Source organism: Phalacrocorax aristotelis, chromosome 4 (assembly GCF_949628215.1).
Source record: "Phalacrocorax aristotelis chromosome 4, bGulAri2.1, whole genome shotgun sequence".
Lineage (NCBI taxonomy): Eukaryota > Metazoa > Chordata > Aves > Suliformes > Phalacrocoracidae > Phalacrocorax > Phalacrocorax aristotelis.
In genome coordinates, this window is record NC_134279.1 from 53,011,764 (window position 1) to 53,033,875 (window position 22,112).

Genomic DNA, 22,112 nt, shown 5'->3' on the forward strand with positions numbered 1-22,112 from the left:
GCATAAAATCACACTACTGAACCTTTCAGGGTAGGGCTGCACTAGGGCCCTGGTGTAGGAGCACTGCAAAGCTGCTCCAGCTGCTCCCCTCCAAAACCAGTTTGGACACTGGCAGCAGGTTAACGGGGAGCATGGAAGTTTGGGGCAATCTGTGTGAGATCTTGGAATGCTTTGGGTTGGAAGGGACCTTTAAAGATCATCTAGTCCAACCCAAGATGTTGCAAGGGAAGTTCTTAGGGATAGCTGCACCGGTATGCAGCTGCTGAACCAATGGAGGACAGGCATGCAGGAGGTTGTTAGCTTGGACCAGTCTGTAACGCAGGAGTAGCACTGGTTTAGTCTTTGCTATTACAGATCAGATAAATTAATTACCTCATTGCTTTCAACAGTTGCATTCTGTAATTCTTGGCTTGGAGCGGTGCTGACAATCCACATATCAGCTGAATCTTTACTTTCAAAAAAGCCCACGCTATTTACTGTGCTACTTTTACAAAGGATTCTTTGACACCTATCTGTACTCTTCTACAAAAACTTTTGCCTAGGACTGATGCTGGCTAGGGAAATATTCAGCAAGTCTCTGTTTCAACAATCACACCACTCCAAATATTATGCCCTTTGGGGGAGCCTTTTGAATATATAATTGTTTCAGGTTAAAAGAAGTGACATAAAGGAGTAGGTTCTGGTTCCAACCTTCCATACCGAATACTTGACTGGGAGGGAGAAGTCCTAAATTCAAAGTGACACTACCTTCAACTGAATTGGTTAGTTTTTGCATTTTTGAATGAAACGAGGTTACTCATTCCAAATATTCTGGGGTGAGTATTTCTTCTTGGCAAACTGGGAGGTGCAGGAATATGATATGCTTCATTTCCTACTCAAATACACTTCATAGAAGTTAGGTTTATCATCCCCCCTCCGTGCTAACCCCCAACCTGGAGGGGAACCATTACCGCAATTGCAATTTACAGTAAATCAAATCCCTCTAATGTGCATTAGTCATGTTCCAAAAATACTGCTGGATATGAGTTGGGGAGGTAGCCTAATTTTTTTAACTTCAACTAGGAAATGCAGTGGTGCGCCTTGATAACCTGGGGAACCTGGTAAAAAAATACCTGTTAAAATTACATACTTCCAGTGTAATGGCCAGCACATGAAACTGGGACAAGTTGTGGTGTTCCATGCTGAAAGCAAATGCATTTGTAATTCTAGGGGATATATGAGAGGAAAAAAAATGTTCATTCACTTTCTCAAAAACATGCAGTACCATTTCTGAAGTGCATTATTCCTAGAGTAAATCTCTCACTGTACCTGTCACAGAAGTTGGAAGGGTGTTCGACTTTTTTAGCTGCTCCCTTCTTTCTAGTCTTGACACAGCAGTCTCAATCGTCTTCTCCCCTTCCTGAGTTGTAGATTTCTGCAGTGTGCTTGTTTTGCTGCTGCTGCTGCTTTTATTATCTGACTGGTTACTTACCGCAGCCTAGAAAAGAGAAGGAAAACTGCTAAATGAGAAACAGTCTGCGATGTAGTGGCTATGAGTAAGACATGTCACACTTCATGCTCTCGTTCATCACCTGTCCTTTCCTTAACCTTCCTTTTTGGCAAAGACTCAAAAAACTCTGATACTTCTAAATCTAACGGTTATTAAACACTGTAAAAAAAAGCCCAAACCCACAAAGTTAAATTTGTCATGTTGTCATTTCAGTCAAAATATTGAACAGTCTGAGCCAGCCCTACCTGTTAAATACAGTACTGACACACGGTGTGCGCCTGTGGGCAACCTCACACCCACTGCTGTTTTCTCCCGCTGTAATGGCTGTAATTATGCACGTGTCCATCAGAAATTTGGGTCTCATAACAAACATCAGAATATACTTATCTACATAATCTCCCTTTTTACCATCTGTGGCGTCTATATAGGACATCGCTGCTCGTGTAGCCTCACTTCCGTACTGTAAGTAGAAGTGTTTTTCTTACTAATAGAAAACCACAGAGAGTAAATAGCTATTTAGAGAACAGGAAAGACATGATGCTTGAATTCGGTGCCTGCTTTAGGCATTTGGCTGTTTCATGTGAGAGTTCATTTCTTTCATTCATCTACATATTATCCAAATAGTACATGTTATGATAAAAATGAATTCAAACTTGCTAATATTCACCTATAAACAAGTATTTCAGCTGTTATTCCCCAAGCATTAAATTAAGGCTTAACATCTTATTTACTCAAGCTTTGAAAGAAGCATGTTGCATACTATTCTTCTGTTCCATCGCCTGCACAGTGGTCGTGCTTATGATTGTCAGTAACTACCACCTGGTATTAAGGCATCAGAGTTTACACTGAAACGGTCACGCTATTCCACAGTATTTCCTCCTGGAGGTCTCAGTTTTGCAGAAGGGGACTCCTCCAGACTTTCAGACTACTTTTTACTCACCGTCATTTTAGCTTTCATGAACTCTTATAAACCAAACATTAAAAAAAAAAATCCCTTTCACATAATAAAACTAGCCAACAGTTATAATTATGGTATCAGTGTATCTAATGGGCAGGTTTCTAAAGATTGTTTACATTTTCTTTAGCCAGCTTCTCTGCTTGCTTCGCCTCTCTGGCTTGTCTCCTTTCTTCCCTCGTAGCTTGCTGCTCACGAAATCCCTTTTGCTTTTGCAGTGCTAATGTAATCCACAGCGGTTGTGATGTTTCAACTTTTTCCATCAACTTAGAGCCATCTAAAGAGTGCCTGCTCTGGAGGACTGGTTTTTCTGAAAGAAAACATTAAAAGAATTGGTTAAGTAATGCACATCTCGTCACTAGCACAACTCCTCTACCTTGTGAAAACTCTGGAGCCAAGCCCAGTGAATGCCATGCCGGTCACAGACCTTGGTGGACTGTATGTCAATGCCTCAAAGAGTTTTTATGTGCCAAAAATAAGACCTGATTCAACACACTCATGCAGTTGTCCAACCTTACCCTCTTTTGTGAAAAAGCCTACCCCAGGCTCTTAGAGCTATTGCCTAATATAGCCTAATATATATAGCCAAATATGTAATAGCCTAAATGTTAAAAAAAAGCCCAATATATCTAGCCTAATATCTAGCCTATAAATATGTACATTTTTATATATATGTGTGTATAGCCTACATATTTAAGTGACAATGATAAACATGCATTGATTGTTTACACCTCTGATGAAAGGGATCCAGCCAGTACATACTGCAGTTCCCTGGTTTTCCTGCCATATTTAAGTGAAGAAGTCCAAACTTCAGCCAGATAAAGGAAAATGAAATTATGTACTCCTAAAAATGCAGCCCCTCCTAAAAAATGTTTTGGTTTTTTTTTCTTTTTTTTAATTGTCGCTTGAACATTTGACTTTCTGTACCTGTCATGAAACTGGGGCTAGTGCGCAGTATAGAGCAGTGAGGGGCAGGGAGCAGCACTGGGGCGCAAAGGGGCTCCTGCAGAGCTCAGTGAGCACAGAAACCCTCAGCTGCTCCGGGCCCTGCTCTCCCAGGCCGGCAGCTGTACCTCTAACTAGTTGCCATAAATCCTCATTTAAAAATGGAAGTGAAAGGAAAAAAAGTTAAAAAACTGTAAAAAATAAGGAGCAGCTTCTCTGAGATACAATTTTAGAAGTACTTTGATGCTTGCAAAATTCAAGAATGGAAAAAAATGGGGTTTCCCAATTAAATGCTGACTTCCTGCTTTGCTCTTTTGAGTGTCTTTATGCTGAAAGGGTAATTTTCAGGACACAAGGGCTTTCAGCCCTCCTCTGAAGAGCCACTATGGCTACTGTAATTGTTTGTACTACTGAAGAGTGCCTCTGAAATGCAGGCTCCTGGGGCCAGCTATATGGGGTTAGAGAACTGGCACTCTAAGGGGTCTTGGATCTTAATATTATTTAAGCTAGATAATATTCCACTAAAAACTAGAAACAATATAATGTAAATTATACAAATTACTCCTTCTGTGCTGATGACATCATTACACATGGAACAGCGAGTCCATCCTCTCACTAACTAGGTAACTGGCTGCTCACGGCTTGGACAAGTGCACTCTGCGCTGGGTTAAAAACAGGCTGGAAGGCCGAGCCCAGAGAGTGGTGGTGAATGGAGTCAAATCCGGTTGGCGGCCAGTCATGAGTGGTGTCCCCCAGGGCTCAGTGTTGGGGCTGGTCCTGTTCAATATCTTCACTGATGATCTGGTTGAGGGGATTGAGTGCCCCCTCAGTAAGTTTGCAGGTGACACCAAGCTGGGTAAAAGTGTTGATCTGCTGGAGGGCAGGAAGGCCCTACAGAGGGACCTGGACAGGCTGGATCATTGGGCTGGAGCCAACGGTATGAGATTTAACAAGGCCAAGTGCCGGGTCCTGCACTTGGGTCACAACAACCCCACACAACGCTACAGGCTTGGGGAGGAGTGGCTGGAGAGCTGCCTGGAGGAAAAGGACCAGGGGGTGTTGGCTGACAGCCAGCTGAACGTGAGCCGGCAGTGTGCCCAGGCGAGCAAGAAGGCCAATGGCATCCTGGCTTGTATCAGGAACAGTGTGGCCAGCAGGAGCAGGGCAGCGACCGTCCCCCTGTGCTCAGCACTGGTGAGGCTGCACTTTGAGTACTGTGTTCAGTTTTGGGCTCCTCGCTACAAGGGCAACGAAGTTGGTGAAGGGTCTAGAGCACAAGTCTTATGAGGAGCAGCTGAGGGAGCTGGGGTTGTTTAGCCTGGAGAAGAGGAGGCTGAGGGGAGACCTTATCACTCTCTACAACTACCTGAAAGGAGGTTGTAGCGAGGCGGGGGTCGGTCTTTTCTCCCTGGTAACAAGTGCTAGGATGTGAGGAAATGGCCTCAAGCTGCGCCAGGGGAAGTTTAGTTTGGACATTAGGAAAAACTTCTTCACTGAAAGGCTTGTCAGGCATTGGAAGAGGCTGCCCAGGGAGGTGGTGGAGTCTCCATCCCTGGAGGTATTTAAAAGAAGGGTAGACGTGGTACTCGAGGATATGGTTTAGTGGTGGACTTGGCAGTGATATGTTAGTGGTTGGACTTGATGACCTTAAGGGTCTTTTCCAACCTTAATGATTCTATGATTCTATGATCGCTACCAAGGAAAACACACACACACACTTCCGTTACCTCCTTGAAATTAACTTTCTTAAACAGGCCTACACTGGTCATGCTGAGTTTGTGTGTTTCTGAATTAAATTGTGGGGATGGGAAGTCCCATTCATTCAGACAAGCCTGAGCAAAGCAGTGGTACGCCACAAATAACATGTCAGGTAAAAATTCTAGCTTAAGACCAAATGTCTTCCTCTGTACCTCCAATATCTCACTTTGGAAATGCAGACAATAGCTAAATGACCTTTGACAAACACATACCTTTCTTCAATGGCTCAGGCTTTTTGTCATTTTTTTCCCTCCATGGAATACTTATAGATGGGAAAAATGACTTCTTTTCTCTGACTTCTTCCTCTTCATGTTTGTAGTCACTGGATGGTGTGGGGTGCACTGCATTTGCTCTGTCTTCTTTTCTCCAGCCACCATCTGATTCAGCTTTAACCAACCTTTGCCCTAGCGTGTCAGATAGGTTTGATCTGTTCATTTTAGAGAGAGGAGACGATGGTGGTGTCTGGCTGGTGGGCTTTGGAGCTAAAGCAGGTTTCTGTGGAACTGGTGACTTGCATGTTGGTTTCTCAGGAGGCGGTGAGGTACTCTGGCTGGTGGCTGGTAGCGAAGTCTCCATCACAGTAATCGAAGAGTCTTTTGAGTCTTTTAAAATACCAGGGACGTTCGCTCTCCCCATGCCAGGGGATGTACTCTCTTGTGGAGCAAAACCAGAGGATTCTTTCTCACCTTCTGCTGTAACTAGTGGGTCAGGCACACCATCAAAACTATCCCCTGCACTGTACCTTTTCTTTTTCCTTTGCTCTGCCTGTTGATCATAATGGAAACGTAAAGAGTAGTTTGTCCTTCGTAACTTTATCCCAAAAGGAGAAACATTTTCTTCGCCATTTGGTGCTGGTTTATCTGCTTTTTTTGTGCTGTTATTCTGCTGATTTTCCAGAGCACCAGGAAGTTCTGCATGGGGTAATTCTTTACCTGGAGAATGAGGAAAACTCGGAACAAGGAAAGATGGAAGATCTTTTGCAAATTTACAGCCTTCTGTGTTGTCTGGCATTTCACTATGGGTTTCCATTTTCTCCTTAGCCTTTTCAGCTAAGTTATCCTTAAAAGTAGAAGCCACATCCTCCTTCAAATCAGCAGATGAGCCAGTGGTTCTTCCTATGGCCACTGTTTCATTGCCTTTTGCCGCACTTACATTCTCAGCATCTGAACTGTTTTTTGAAGCTTCTGAAAATTTCTGCCATGCTGGTGTTATCGAGAACTTTGCATTTGCAGAGAGGGTTTTCCTCAAGTTACCATGGGGAGCACCCCGTCCTCGGGGTGTCCAGTCGTCACTGTGTCTGCAGACACTTACTCGGTCTTTCTCGTTATATTTGCTGTTTTCTGCATTCTTTAGGATCCTGGAACGGATAGAAGCCCACTCAGCTAGTACGGCCTGGTTGTTCAATGTCTCTTGTGCATATTTCATTTTACTGCTGCTGGGTTTGGGATCCTGGGTTTTTTTCTGGGCCTTCTCTGGTGAAGGAATATCCACATTTTTTCTCTCTTCTGTTAAGCCAAGTAGTGATTTACAAGCTGTGTCCTTTATCTGGTTCAAGTTAACCGCTGTGCCACACAGCTGTGCTCCAGTAACCAAAATAGCTGTATGGGGTACGCACACAGATGATGGGAGTGTATGAGAGCCCTTGCTGGAGGCGTGCATCCTGCAGTCTTTGATGGATGGAGAAGAGAGTCCTGCTGCTTTCATGGGCAGGACTGGGCTCAGATTTACTTTCTGAAATATGATCTGTTTATCTCCAGAAGACACTTGAAATGTGAAGGGTCTGGATGCCATTTGTCTTTCATCTACTTCTTGCCACCTAAGTTCTTCCCCTATTCGCTTTTGTTCCTGAGCCTCAACTTCTCTCTTCAGTTTCTGGGCTAGGACTTCTTCTGCTGTTTTAGTCCTTTTTTCTGGCTGTTTGAGTTTTGGGGATCTTGATCCTTCTTGGAGCTTCTCCTCTACTGGATGACTGTCAGTCCCTCCAGAACAAAACTGATCCTTGTCCTGTTGCTGTTCCAAGGATTTTTCTTGTTGGTTTTGCTGATGACTTTTTCCTTCTGTGTCTATCTTATGCTCTTCCAGCTTGTTCCATTCTTGTTCATTTTGTTCCTTTTGCTGCTTCAGTTCATCTTGTTGCACACCCTCTGCACTTTCCATGTGCATTTGTTTTGTGAGCTTGTGTTTTCTCTGCTCTTCCCGTTTCTTTTTCTTATCCATTACTTGCTGGGGTTGTTCCCTCTCTGTCTTTTCTTCTTTCTCCTTCAAATGCTGCCTTTGTTCCTCCTGTTTCTTCTGTTGTTTGAGGCTCCCATCTTCTTTCTCCTGCTTCAGTTTTATTTCAGCTTCTTGAAGCTCTTTGTCTTCTAGCTCTCGTCCCTGTTTTTCTTCCTTATTTTGTTCCTTGAGTTCTTCTTGTTCCTCCAGCCAATTTCTTTCTTCTTCCTCTTGACACTGTTTTTTGATATCATGTTGCCTTAATTCTTCCAGCTCTAGCCTCCTCTTCTGCTCCTCCAGCTCCCATCTCTGTTTCTCTTGCAGATTCTTGCACCTCTGCTCTTCCCATTCCTGATGCTTCTGCTCCTCCAGCTCTTGTCTCTGTTGCTCCTCCCGTTCCTGATACTTCTGCTCTTCCAGGTCTTGTCTCTGTTGCTCCTCCCGTTCCTGGAGCTTCTGCTCTTCCAGCTTTCGTCTCTGTTGCTCCTGCTCTTCCAGCTCTCGTCTCTGTTGCTCCTCCTGTTCCTGGAGCGTTTGCTCCTCCAGCTTTCGTCTCTGTTGCTCCTCCTGTTCCTGGAGCTTTTGCTCCTCCAGCTTTCGTCTCTGTTGCTCCTCCTGTTCCTGGCGCTTCTGCTCCTCCAGCTCTCGTCCCTGTTGCTCCTCCAGCTCCTTCTGCCTCTGCTTCTCCAGCTCTTGCCTCTTTTCAGCCTCCAGCAGTCTTCTCTCCTCTTTATGGCATGTTTGCTCTTCTATTTTCAAAGATGTCTCTCCTTCAAGGAGATACTGCCTCCTCTCTTCTTCACAACGCCTTCTCTCCTGTTCTTTTTGCATCTGCTCAAGTTCTTGGCACCTTTGTTCTTCCATTTCTCTTTGTTCTTCCATTTCTACAATCTGCCTTATCCTTTCAGCCTCAAAGACCCCCCAGTGGTCTTCAATTCTTTTCTCCTCTGCCAGCTGAAGCTGTTTCTTCTCATCTCTGTTCTGGATTAGCTTGTCTGCTATGATGTGTCCATTATAACCTGGGTATCCATCCCCATACAGCTGAGTTTCTAGGTCCTCTGGCTCAAATTCTGTTATTGTTAAACTTTGTGACCCCTAAAATTGGGAGACAAGTTTGAAGTTACTAAATATTGCCTATTGGCTTGTTATTCTTTACACTGAACAAACAATCAGTTGCAAATGCAAAACAACCTTTTTTTTTTTTTTTTTAATTATCTAGATCCAGAGCCAACACACCCACCCCAATTTATGGATCACATCATCATATATCCCATGCCTCTCACCTATTCGGATGTTAGCCATTAAAAGTAAGAAAATATCCCAACAGTAATAAAAGTACAGTGCTAAATATTGAATCACCATTTAGTGTACATGAGCTAATCCAGATTGAGACCTGCCATTTGAAATTTACAGAAGCCTGAGGAATATACCACAAGTCTCATATGCCTATTCTACTACTTAGAACTTCACCCTTTAAGCCTGAAATAATTAACAACTGCTTAAGGGCATTGTTTTGCCAGTTCTTTCATAGCAAATCTAGATGTTACTTGCAGAGAGAGAGGCTGTTGCCTGCAGAAAAGAGCTCTGCAATGTTAGCCAGGAAAAAACACTGCTCAGGGAAACACAGTTTGGTTGTTTTCACAAATCCTGCGCCAGGATTTCTTCCTCCATTAGCTGTGCTGAGACGCCAGTTCTGTTGCAGGAACCGTGGGACCATGTATGGACAGAGAACCTAGAGCTCCCCAGCAATAACGTACTGGACTGTACCGAGGCAGGTACTATCTGCTGCTGCTGGCTCTCCATGCCTGCCCCACAGCCCTGGCGTGTGGGTGCAATACCAGCAATAAACTGAACACAGATCTTCGTAGCTTACTCCTTGTCTCTGTAGCAACATGGTCTGAAGATGAGCTGCACCTGAAGAGTGCTTCACAGCACCTTCCTCGAGGAAAACATCTCAGCTATAGTCCTAACTGTCGTTCATTGAGCCGTCATTTGGCTCCAGTTAAACATTCTGTATAAGCAAGAGGTTTAAATTTAATTTCTTCATTGCAGGAGTGATAAATGCAAGTACAATGGTGCAGAAGAAAGGACTGTGGTCTCTCCTGAACCCTGTATTAGTTGAATAGTCTTGTCCCAATAACAAGCATTGATGAGATGTCGGGATAAAAAACAAAATAGCCATGCAGGAAGTGTACAAAGTGAGGATTTGATAATTCACTCTAACTGTAGCAAGAGCTACGTAACTTAAGTCTTATTCTTTCTTATAAGACAATGATATTGTCACTGACAGAACCCATGCCAATTTTAGCGAATCTGGCTTTTTTCCCAACCAAATTTTGCACTGTCATCTGATTGCCTATACCAGAGCAGCTTCAACAATGGCAGATATCCTTCAGACCTTTATGACCTACATTTCTTACTAGAAAAAGTAGAATCAGGAACCTCTCCTAGTGTAAAATCCCAGTGGAAGTACCTCACGTGTAAGTAGTATTGATCGCAACTGGCCATATTAAAACTGCTTTGCGTTTTTTCTCCAGATAGGTTTTCACTTTTAGATCTCTATCTTGATTTCAAGACAAAATGAAAGAAGCATGGATTTTGTTTTGGCCTGAAGACACAAGATTTGTCAAAGAAGCTTTCAATAGCTATCTCTAACAGTGTTCAGAACATCTTAAGACAGCCTTCTGTCTCTAGCTACTCCTGGTTCACTCAGTTACGGTTATTTTGTACCCAGCTTCAAAAGCAACCGCTCTCCTCTCGCTATTTGACCAGTGATTCAGTACCTTTGTTAGTCTTTTGTGGTTCCTTGACATCCTCTGCTTTTTTGGCTTCACTGACAGTTTGTGTTTAGCCGCACTGTTGTCTAGACGAGCAACAGCCTGGGGAACTGCATCCAAATTGATTGTTTCAATTGTGCCAGAACAGGAAAATTGTCTTTTTGGCCGAGATGATTTGATTGGAGTGACCTGTTTGTATCAAAAACACAAGAAGCTATTATTAAGCTATTTGGTCTATTTAAATAAATAAATCATGCACACGCAAAAAAAAAAAAAAAAAAGCCTTTGCAGTTTTGAACTAAAGGAGTTATTAGCAGAAAAGGTTTCAAACCCTGTTTTTCCATTTTACAGATCATGAACTTTGGACATGAAAGATATAGCTGTAATATTTTCCTATTTCCAGTACTACATGTTTTTATACTTTTCACTTAAAAATTACTTAGACCATTCTAACTGAAGTTTTTTCACAGTTTAGCTCCACTCAGAAGTTGTTGGGAATGGGATGGGCAGAGGCAGAGTTTTAAGCAACATCAAACACAGGGACATTTTAAAGTTTGCTTACTATGGAAAAATATCCACAGCTTTAAATAATTTAGATTATACACTTCAGGCAAGAGCAAGTCAGATTGACTTATCTAAGCATTATAATAGAACAGAGCTGTACTATCTGCATGGGAGATGACTACGATATTGGATCTCAGACTGGCACAGTGCCTGCAGAAAACCTTCCCTCCAGTCATGTGGAGTTGTCCAAGCTAGCACCAAAGAACAGTAAAAAATAAAATGAGACAATACTGGCTCTGATTGGTGCCTTTTCCTCTTGCCCTTCAAATGTTTGGGTTCAGAAAGTGCAAATACAAAGTGGTTTAGTGAGGCTTCTCTCATGAGTAAATACAGTGGCACTGTATGTCTAGACATGTAAGAGTGAGCCAGTAATCAGTCTCTGCCATAAGTCACTGAGCTGTCATCCTGAGACTGGTATTTGGCACAATCCAAATGGAAAAAGAAGACAGAAAAAAAAAGAAGGGAGAAAACATCTTCTGTAAGGAAAGAAAATCACATACATTGTTTTCAAGACAGCTCTGTAATCTTCCGAGGTTAAACATATGCTAATTAGGAAACCAATTACTTACAAGCTGATGGAACACTTTGCATACACTTATTGAATTACATGTAGGCATAACAAAGTAATAGAAATACTTATGAAAATTATGGCTCTATGATTAATACATCAAACGCAGGAATGCTGCAAGACTGGCAGAGACCGAGTTCTGCCGTTTCCTGCAATCAACTCTTACAGCTTTCTCAATCGTAGTTATTGCTTATTTCCTAGCCCCCAAACTGCACAACAGTCACAAAATCTTGGATGATCATGGAACACTGAAATGTGTATTAAAGCAAAAACTGGCTGTCAGGCTTCTAATAACTAAAATTTGAAGTTAACGTGGTGCAAACCAAGTGTAAAAGTTCTGTTACCTTTTCTTCCACCTCATATCCTGTTCCAGGCAAAGTCATTGTTCTCAACAGTTCTGGGGTGTCAGTGGGCTAGAAAACAAGATTACCACAGCTAGATATTAAAACGCAAAGGATTTAATAAATATGGTTCAAAGGACTTGTGAAATCATGCATGTTAGAGTAGGATTTTTTACCCTGTTTGCTGTCACTGCAGCATTGATGGATAAACAATTCTTGTTCCTAAATGCTTTGAGTTTCTTTGCTGCTCCTTGAATCACTGCTGTTACACAGAAGCAGTTGCTGCTACAAGACACTACAAAAGGCAAAACACTCACGCTTCCTTAGCAAGACAACCAGGTTCCAAACCAAAAGAAAGAGCACGGCTTTGTAGGATTTCAATCAGCTCTTAATTTTCTCCTGGCCTACACCTAAGGAAAAAAATAGGAACCTGATCCACCAGTTACCTCTGCTGCAAAGAGTTTCAACTCCAGATTCTTGACGACTCCTTACAAAGCACACCGGCTCCCCCAGAGCAATCAGAGCCTATCAGTCACTAGGACTCCTTAGCTACCGTCCCACTCCAAGCCATCTCACAGGAGGGGATTTTTAAGGTGCAGGGGTTGAAGCAGCATTCATCACACCCAGAAACATTGTTTGTAATCATTATATGACAGTATTACTTCATAACCTAATGACTGTTGGGATCCAATTACACCAGGTGCACACAACTGTATAAAGCGTAAAAAAATTAGCTTTACAAAGAGAGGTTAAATGAAACACAGAACTCTTGCCATCAATCCAAGTTACTCAGCTGGGAAAATCAAAGGACACAAAGCAACACAGGAAACCTGTTTGAAGTAGAGCAGCACTATGTGGTCCTGGCCACCAACTCCTGACAGAAGCCACCTTGTCCCCCCAGGACCTATGCGGGTAAACGCACAGAGGAGTTAGAAGGTCAACAGCAGAGACAGGAGCAGAAACCAGGCAAGCTGCTGTGCATCAGAAATCTCTGATAAAGCAGGTAATGAGTAGTGCCCAGTAAAAGAAAAGGAAAGCACTGAGTGCTCTGGCTGACCCTACACATGTATTGGTTTGTTGGTGTCTGCAATCTCCTCTGAGTAGGGATGTTTGCTCCTCAGTATTTGGAAAAAGAACTACACAAACGGGCATTAATTTTGTTTTCAAAACATAATAATTAAAAGAGTATGTTGTAAGGACCAAATCTCTCCCTCTTTACTACCCAAAGACGCTCTAGTGGTTTTTTGGTGCTCGAATTCTTTTCTTCTTCGAGCTGGAGGTCACTGGGCGACATTTGGGTGCCCTGCAGGCCCCAGCAAGAACGCTGTCTGCCGAGAATGTATGTTGGTATGTTGGTATCACACAGAGTCTTGCCTCGTACCAGGGTGCATAGCCAAAACCTGTCCACAATCCCACTGCACTTTTTTGTGCGCACAGGATGCTCTTGATTCACCTTAACAGACTCAAAAGGGAGTATTTGTGAAGCACAAGACATACACCTTCCTTTGACCGCATTTTTATCTTTCCAGACTGCAGAGGGAGAGGCATGAGTGTGTGGGTCCCAGCGAAATGCCTGGCCCCCTGACAGATCCAACCACAGCCAAGACGGAAATGGTCACAGAGGAGCTATGTTGCCCCTTGAAGACTGATGAAGAATTTGGGCCACCTCAGCCACGAATGTCCCTTCTGTGTGTTTGGCTGAATGTAGGCATGAGCTGCAGAGGATGCTTTGCCTTTCACACAGCTAGCACTAGCGCTAGTAACCGTGAGCTGAGGCCCCTGCCCTGGTGTCCCTCCAGGATCTTACAGGCTGTGTGCACATGTTGGGTTGCCGTGTGCCTTCCCCAGGGGTTCCCGGGCATGAAGTCAGCCTCCTCTAGGCAGAGAAGGATGTCCGTCTGTCCCCTGCGCTCCCTTCTGCCATTATAGCAACACACAGTACCAGTCTCACCTTAGAGGATTTCCAGAGATCTTCCATCACTCACTGTGTTTCATCGCTGCCTGAACGAGGCCCTTCTGGACACCTGAATGCCTACAGTTCCCAGTATCAAAATCTTCATGGATAATTTGAATAATTATTTGAATTATACTGGATGTTTGGATTTAGTGAGCATTCTCAAAATGTTTCCCCCCCTTTTTTGCCTTCAATTACTGTCCCCAAGAAATATGGATATTACCCCCAGGATTTTATGGATTTAGGCTCCAGACCTTTCTCCTTTTGGAATTATTTTCCTTTTTGCCATTTGATGCTGTGCACAACTTTCCATGCTGGGAAATCCGTATTTCAAGATATTTTATGTCTCAGAAAAATTTCCTGTCTTCTAACTACACTGCAAGTGATGTATGCATTGCTGGAGGTTCAGAGCAGACTTTCAAACTGGTAATTCTGTGGGACCCGGCTCAGGATGCCAAGAGCACATGCTTCTCACCAGTCCAAGAAGCACAAGCTCAGAGATCCCACCCACGTAAAACAGCCTGCTAAGCTCAGCTGCGTCTCACTGGAGACATCTGCTATGCCCCAGTGGACTTTACTGTTTTAATATTGCTATAATGCCATGAATACATCGATTTAAATTGCTTACTTTATTACCACTGTCTGAGATCACTGTGTCCTGCTGAGTCTCAATCTCCATGGGGCTACTGAGCAACACATCCTCTTCTATACCAGCATTTGCCTCCCCCATTGTCCTCACAGAAACTGTCATTTGTGGAGGCTGCCCAAATTTTATATTCTTGGCCAACTGTTGCTGAAAAACAAGAAAAGAAAATAAGGTATTTATATTATGAGCAAAACAAGCCAAGTCTACCATGCACCCCTTCTCCACATGAAAGCTGCAGAGAAACACTCAGGGCAACTTCTGACTCTGGCCAAGAAGATGAACATCGCTGCAACACTGGCCACCATCTTTCTCCCCGCAAAGTGACCAAGGTCAGGAATCTACTGTATGACTTCTGATTTTGGATGATCAACTTCAATGCTCATCAGTGTTGCCAACTTTTGAAAACTTACATTGAATCTTGAAACATTACTTTTTTAAAATATATAGAACAAGGCTTTATTTACACAAGCTAATTAGGAAGCCTTACTGTTGCAGAGAAATAGGATAATGAGCCAAGTGTACACTGAGAAGCTAAAACAGCCCCAAAGGCAACCTTTTTCTTCTCCAGCCCTCAAACCCTGCATCTCATGCAGCTGTAGTTCAAAAAGATATCCTTATTGTAAGGTTTAGTTGTAAGTTTTAAATATTAAGGGTCTGGCATAACCCTGCTTTAGGGGAGGCAAATTCTTAAAGGAGGGGAAACCCAGCTTCTTTTAGATGCTTAATCTCATAGGAACAGCACACAAACTCATGTCTGCTCAAGCTCACACGCACTGCCACATCACCACTTTTGCACAAAGAAGTTTCTGCAGGGGGCATACAGTAGACGAGTAGATAAAAGAGCTTTCCAACCATTTATTTTCATTGCTGAAGTAATCGTCTCTCAAGGGTTACAAGAAAGTACCCTTGAATTATATCAAACATAAGCTGAATAAAGTAAGTAGCATATAATATGTGTGTATCTGGTATGGTGAATTGGAGAAATTACAGCCCTGGCTACTGCAGAGACACACACCGTACAGTCTTCAAAAGTGAACTTTTTTGCAAAAGCATTAGACAAAATTCTCTAGAAGGAGCAAATGGAGTAAGCAACATTTATTGATAGATTTTGTTCCTGAAATATTTCAGGGAATCGTTCTCAGTTAGGAAGGACGGAACCGTGGAGTTATTTTCCTGCTTTACTCTCTTTCAAGCACAGAAAATTCTCCAAAGGAGATCTCCCATTTCTGTCTATTGTTACTACGAACATCTACAGCTCAGCAATACAGTTTAGCAAGTCACCTGTGCAGCTTCTATTCAGTGGGAACATCAGGTACATAGATGGACCCCTGACACGAGTTTGCCGCTGAGAACTGCAGAAGATTGCAGTAGATAGCATGTAAAACAAAGATTTGGGGTTTTTCCCTATAGCACAGAATCAGCAGCATGGCCTAGGCGTGCAGTTGGCAAGGGAAGATATGCTTTAGTAGCAGCAGATGAACCTCTAAAAGGGTTCAGGTTAGATCAGTCTTGCTTGCCATCGTTGCCCAGTGGACTAAACTCTCATACAAAGTTTATCCATATTACCCCAAAACATTACCAGATCTCTGTATTGAACTATTAAGACAAAAAGTACATGCAGAGACTCCTCATAATCAGGTTGTTAAAGTAGAATAGTTTTTCTTAGTTTTCTCATTGAGTTATGCATTATTTATGCCTGTTTGGATTTTGGCAGAAAGTAACGAAATTAATCTAGTACATGCTTTTAGCATAGTGGGTGGTTTTGAATGGCAGAGTTTTATTCCTGCCTAGATTACTGGCAGTGCACGCATAGTCTAAAGGCAAGGGTTTCACCAAGTCCTCCTAAGCTTTCATGTTAGCCGTGCAGCGCTCTGACTTGGAATCTTATATGTTTCCACTGAGTAGATGGGGGTTGGAGAGAGCAAACATGTCTGTTTTAGATAGTGTGAAGGCTGTAATTCTGCTCTGTTGCTGCAGGTCCTCTGATGCCAGTAGAAAATGACTTCAGGACAGTTTCTTAATTTGTTAATATGTTTTCTAAGTTGAGGCTGCTCCTTTCTTCTTACAAAAGCCATATTCCTAGACAAATAATTCTCCCAGGCAGAAAACTGGAACTGTCAGCATTACCTGAACAACTACCCAAGAAACTAAGGATTTGTGCATCTGTTCCATAGTGAGAACGTGCATGCATGTACAGATTGCTTGCAATCTGCTTTGGAGGAAGGGATGGTGTGTTATTCTCTTGATCATCTGATCAAGTTCTTGATCTACAGTGTGTGCAATGCACAGTGGGAGTTGTGTGGTGATGGAGCTATTGTGGAGAACGGTCTGTGCTTTAAAAAGACTGGCCTTTAAAATTGTCATCAAGGATGCTTTGAGGGGTCTGCTTTAAAAATGTGCATATAAAAGTTTAAAATGTCATTTACTTGATATTTCCAGGAAACAGGGTATCCTCAATAATTATGGACTGTACACAGGTTTGCTTTTTTTGTTGTTTTAAACTACTTCCAAGTTTTAAAACTGTATTTGCTCAGATTTGCATAAATTAGTCTGAATATTAAAAAGAAACTCTAGCAGCCCTCACATTCCTTCCATGACAGAAGGCTATTTTCTGCATTATTTATTTATTGACATTTTTTTTAAAAAAAATTACCTTAAATGAACACCACTAATAGTTTTACATTGGCCAATTTCTTTTAGTGCATTCTAATCTCCAAAGCTGATGCTGAATACCAGATGTCAAAATTTCAAATAGCTTATTTTTACCACTGAGCAAATTTATTCTTACTGCTTTCAAAGACCAGTGTAAAACCTGCTCCTTGTTCTTTTTTAAAACGTGCTTATATTGTAACTACAATGCAGTTATCCTCTCTCAGGAAAATTCATACAGATACATTCTCCAACTGGTCAATCATAAAAATCCTAGAAATGCATCATACCTGAAAGAAAAGGAAAAACCTACAACTTTTACTTGGAAGAACACACACAGTCCAACCCAGAGATGGAGAGAAACATCAATTTAATCTGTGAGGCCATTGAGAAGGCGTATTCCCTGAAAAGCAGCATCTGCTTTAAATTTCTTAAAAGTTTCAGTTAGACATATATTTCTGAACACAAAACTATAAATCCTCTGTGCCTGAGAATACCCTGTGCTGACAGTATGTGGATGATGGTTGCCTAAGGAGGATTATTTGCAACTCCGGTCATTAGAAGTTGCAGGCGTGACATTTTGTTCTTTTACCATTGCACAGTCACGCACAGCATGTTTAAATACCCTTTTGGAAATCTCCATAGATGCATATTGGTCTCAGTTAAACAAACCTGGTCTCCTTTGGATTTTGCAAGAAGGCTTGTAATTTAGCAGCCAGAAATCACCATCCTGCTCCAAAATCTAGCTGTCAGCTAGAAGCAGGAGGAGACGAACGTTTCCTGCCTGCACCTTCCGCTTCCAGCCTTATCAACTCCAATGAGCTTTCCCAGTCCCTCAGTTTGCAGCCAGTGGGCAGCTATTTCCACAGGACTTACAAACCATTCTCAGCACTAAAACAGCATGGCTACCACATATGACAATTAGACACACCGTGAAACAGCAGCTGGAGGGAGCACACACACAGGGGTGCTTCAGAACAGGATCACCAAGCTGTGCTCCAGCCCAGGTTTACCTCATCCCCGATTTTTTTTTCTATGAGATTCAAGAGATGCATGAGAGCTTGTCTATTCACACCCAACCCGGGTGGCTATTGGTGTGGTGCCATTCAGCATGATGTGAGGGGCAGGGCTGCACATCTGATAAAGGCAAAGAAATACTGGGGATTCAGAAAAATATATTAAAAGTTTGCACTCAGCCAATTTTTAAAATCTTCCTCAGTAACTGGACCATGACACAGGCCCACTTTTATTTAATGCAAAATAATTTGCTAAAATGTGATACTATTTAACTGGCATCTTTACACCAGCTTACCATTAATAACTTCAGAAATAAAACTCCTAAGTTAAATTGCTCTGCATTGGTTGGCACCTGCAGCAAATTAAAAGCTTAGACTTTCAAAGCACTCTTTGTGTTTTCATAGGAAATGCCACAGAACAAACTTTCCATATTAACCGGCAGAGAGCCCGGATCGGGCTGTACATCTCCTCTTTCACTCCAGTTTGGCTCCTCTTCTGCGTACATGCCTGCTTGCATGCTTGTTGGATTCAGCCCCCTGAAACCACATCTTTCTTATGGCTCCATGCCTGGAGTGATGCCAAAACAGGATCCGCTGAGCTGCTTGCTCTGTTCAGTTAAAAATCATTAAAACAGTGTGTACTATTCCAGCTGATTCCATTCAAGCAAGTCTTACAAGAAATGCTGGGCATATTTTGCCTACAACTCAAATACTTATTTTTCATGTCTCTTTGCAATGCCCAGATATAAAAATAAATGTAATAATATTTTCTAGTGATATAGAATTGTGAAATAATGACTTAATCAATAATACTTGTCCTAAGAAGAGCCATACTGTTGAAATTCCCCTTGATCCTGTACAGTCTCTGACAGTGACCCAAAAATCAAACGCCTTGGGATCGTACAAGAACAGGGCGAGCCCATACTGAGATTTTCCTTGTAAACGCTCCAGCGATTTGTGGCATCTGAGGACTTTTGGAGTCAATCACCAGTTGGGAAGTTTTCCCTTATGAATTTGTTTCATTGCTCCTTGAACTTTTATAAATACTTCACGAATAACAGTGCTGTATGACAATGAGTTCTACAGTCCAACTCTGCATAAAGAACTATTTGTTTTGGTTCGAAAGTGTTACTAGTTTCAGCTGAGGCTCTTGTGTTTTCATGGTGTGAAAGACTGAATGGTTGTCCTCTATTCATTTTCTCAATTCCACTCATGACTTCATGCATCTTTATCACATTCTCTCTCTTATCATTTCTTTTCTAGGCTGAAAAAACAGTTTAACTAATTGTTCCTTCTATGAAAGCGAGTCCACTTCTTTATCCAAGCAGGAAAATCTGCAGCATAACTAAACAAGCAAAACACCCCATATAAGCATTTCGGGTTTTTTAAATGAAAGAGAGAGAATAAACTGGAAAGTATCGTGTGAGAAGTTATACTGGTATAGTAGAGGCTTTAGAAAGTAAACTAGATGTAATATTAACATGTAAACCTACTGAAAAGGAGGAAAATAGGAAGTACTACCACAGGTGTTTTAGTTATAAGGTGCAAGGAGGGAACTATTCCACCCTCCATTGCTGGAGCAGCATGTGGTTTGGGGCATTACCCTTCAAGAAAGGTTTTGGGAGAGACCAGAGTAGAAGAATGATGAAGCAGCAAACTGTATATGGGTCTCTAGAGACATGTTTTTGCAGAAAACCCAGATGCAAATGAAGATGTCAGTATACGGTGGCAATGGATCACATAGAGATGCTCGCATGTTAAGAGCAAGACTTTCTGGAGAAGCCTGAAGATACAGGATCTGTGGCATTTGTCACTTGAGTCCCTTCTTGCACCATACCAAAAGCAAAGCAGATGTGAGTACAGAAAATGGAAGCTTATTTCCATGAGTTAATATGATAACAAGAGGGTCTGCCCCAGAAATGCTAAAATGATTAAGAAAAAATATAAATTTGGTTTATAAAGTGAAAACAATTGTCAAATGTGAAGAAAACAATTAGGCTACAGTGCATTAGAAAATATTGGCAACAAAGAAACGAACTGTAAGAAATACAAAGCTTGGCAATCATGCAGTGAAAATTCACTTCCAATTCTTTAAAATGCAGAGCATCAATTTGAAAGATAATAGCTTTGAGGTTTAGAAAACAACTTCGTAGCCTTGTTGAGATTTGGGCAATATCAAACAGAAACAACAATGGGAATGGCTGGTAGACTAGAGGTGTGCAATGCACAGTAGGGGAAGCACCAGGTTGATCATTAGGTAAGATATGTTAATGACTAAAAGAAATGGGATTCAAAATTAAACAGTCATTAGGTCTGACAGGAAGAAAATTATTGGGGACGTACATCATTACAAAGTCAGGGAAATGTGAATTTAAAAAGTTGTCCTTTAGAATCTGACCAAGAAGTCTGGATCCCCAAGACAAGTTTTATCATAATTAATATTTGTGTAATAAATGGGTGTTTTAGAAATTTACAGAGCAGAGTGTTGGTTTGTTTTAAATGACGTGGCCATATGAAACAAAAAAGATGTAGCCCGGTAGTTCCTAAATGCAATAAGCCATATGCCATAGTCAACCTTTAATATTTCTTGCGACTGACTGCCACAGCCTCGTGGATGCCAGATGACCCAAGAAACTTTCAGTGAAGGCAAGAGGTGGAAAACAAGCTGCCCTCCTGCCTCCAGAGGCAGCAGCAGTGCCACACCATGGTATTGTCACAGCTAAAGGGAGATAATCGCTTAGACGCATCAAGGTACTGACGCTCAAAAGAAGTTTCCATTTTACTTGCTACAGTTTTTGTGGGTCTGAAACAAAAACTTCTTTTGTTCATTTGCTGACCATTTCTGGCAAATATCAGTAGTAGGAAGAGTCACAGCTGCAAAAAGAGGTGCATCTAAGACACTTTGATGCAAGAAAAAGCCCCATCTAACTTAGGAAAGGGAAGGATGTAAAAACAAGCTCCCAGAGTTTCTTTTTGCTTTGTTCTGACACACTGCTAGATTTCGATTTTAAGCATTCACTGTGTCTCATTCATGGTCCTGTATGAGAAGTGAAGCAGCAGATCCCAAGAAACCAAATGAGTTCAACATTAAGAGTACCAGTGCCTGGGTACCATCTCTTTGTGGGAACAGGTTCAGTCTAGCTTTCTATACTGGATCTTATAAACTAGGTAATGATAAAACCCAGCAGATCCAAAGGACAAGGAAAAGACTGCTTTTACAACAGCAGATGACTTGAGCTGACACAAAACAACTACAAGATACAAAATGGCTATTGGAGGTTAAAAGGAAGTTTTTCTCAGCCTGACTTCTGGCCCACGCTAAAACCTTTGAACATAACAAAATCCATTCACAGAAAGCCTGATAAGATGAATGCTGCCAATCTGAAAATCAATAAAAAGAAATTACAGCTCTTCTAGAAAGAACTAATTTACCTTGCACACGTAATCTGAAAGAGAGAATTCCTATAATAAGAAGCTGAACCAGTGCATACACTGGCCAGCTGTCCAGACTGCCACAGAGGTTTGCACCATTATACAACAGTTTTTGTGGGTTCACCAACACTCCAAAGCCAGCAGAAATGAAAAGCGAGAAAGGGGAAACACTTTGGTGGTCGGCAGAATGAGATCCAGCACCACCAGTATCAAATGGCTTGCATTTCTCTTCTGATTTCAAAGCCCTTTTCACCATGCTATCGGTTGGGCTTGTAAGCATGGTGCCTCTTCCAAAAAAGATTTAAATTTCCCAGGAATGTGCACAGTACCACCCCCCAAAAAAATTAAAATCTGCAGAGCTTTTGATTTCTGTTTGGAAATCAAACTAGCGAGTTCAGAGCCAGCACAGGGCACTGAATCCTGGCAACACTTCTTTACTGAGGAGCATCTTGCCAGGCAAATGCAAACTGGAAATGCTGTGCTTCCACCGTGATGTACAAGCCTGGGCAAAACCACAGTAATGTTGGTGTCATGGCAATGACTTTACCAGGACCTGGCCCCAGAACTGGTTTTAAGGAGTGGAGCGCTCTTCAGAAGAGATGACTGTCCCCTCTTGTTCCACTGCTTGAACACAGACATTGCCAGTGGGAGTAAGCTTGCAGAAAGGGTCTTCAAAGTAGATACAAGCTTCTGATAACTGGAGACCAAGTATCAGTGTCTTCTGTGACTGCAAAATCACACAGCAAACACAGCCTCCTTTTGAAATACTTCAGCAGAAAAAAAAGGATGGGTATGGAGTGCATA

General features: G+C 42.1%; 1 protein-coding gene across 5 annotated transcripts in view; it reads right to left on the reverse strand.

Moving 5' to 3' along the window:
• The window catches only part of CRACD (capping protein inhibiting regulator of actin dynamics), a 147,588-nt gene that overhangs the window by 4,392 nt on the left and 121,084 nt on the right, over window positions 1–22,112 (reverse strand). For all 5 annotated transcript variants that reach the window (XM_075091426.1, XM_075091423.1, XM_075091424.1 and 2 more), the window contains 6 exons: window positions 14,194–14,358; window positions 11,615–11,683; window positions 10,145–10,327; window positions 5,360–8,456; window positions 2,564–2,754; window positions 1,309–1,477 (listed from right to left, as the gene is read on the reverse strand). In XM_075091426.1, the coding sequence (XP_074947527.1) occupies window positions 1,309–1,477; window positions 2,564–2,754; window positions 5,360–8,456; window positions 10,145–10,327; window positions 11,615–11,683; window positions 14,194–14,358 (3,874 nt within the window). The remainder of the gene's footprint in view (window positions 1–1,308; window positions 1,478–2,563; window positions 2,755–5,359; window positions 8,457–10,144; window positions 10,328–11,614; window positions 11,684–14,193; window positions 14,359–22,112) is intronic.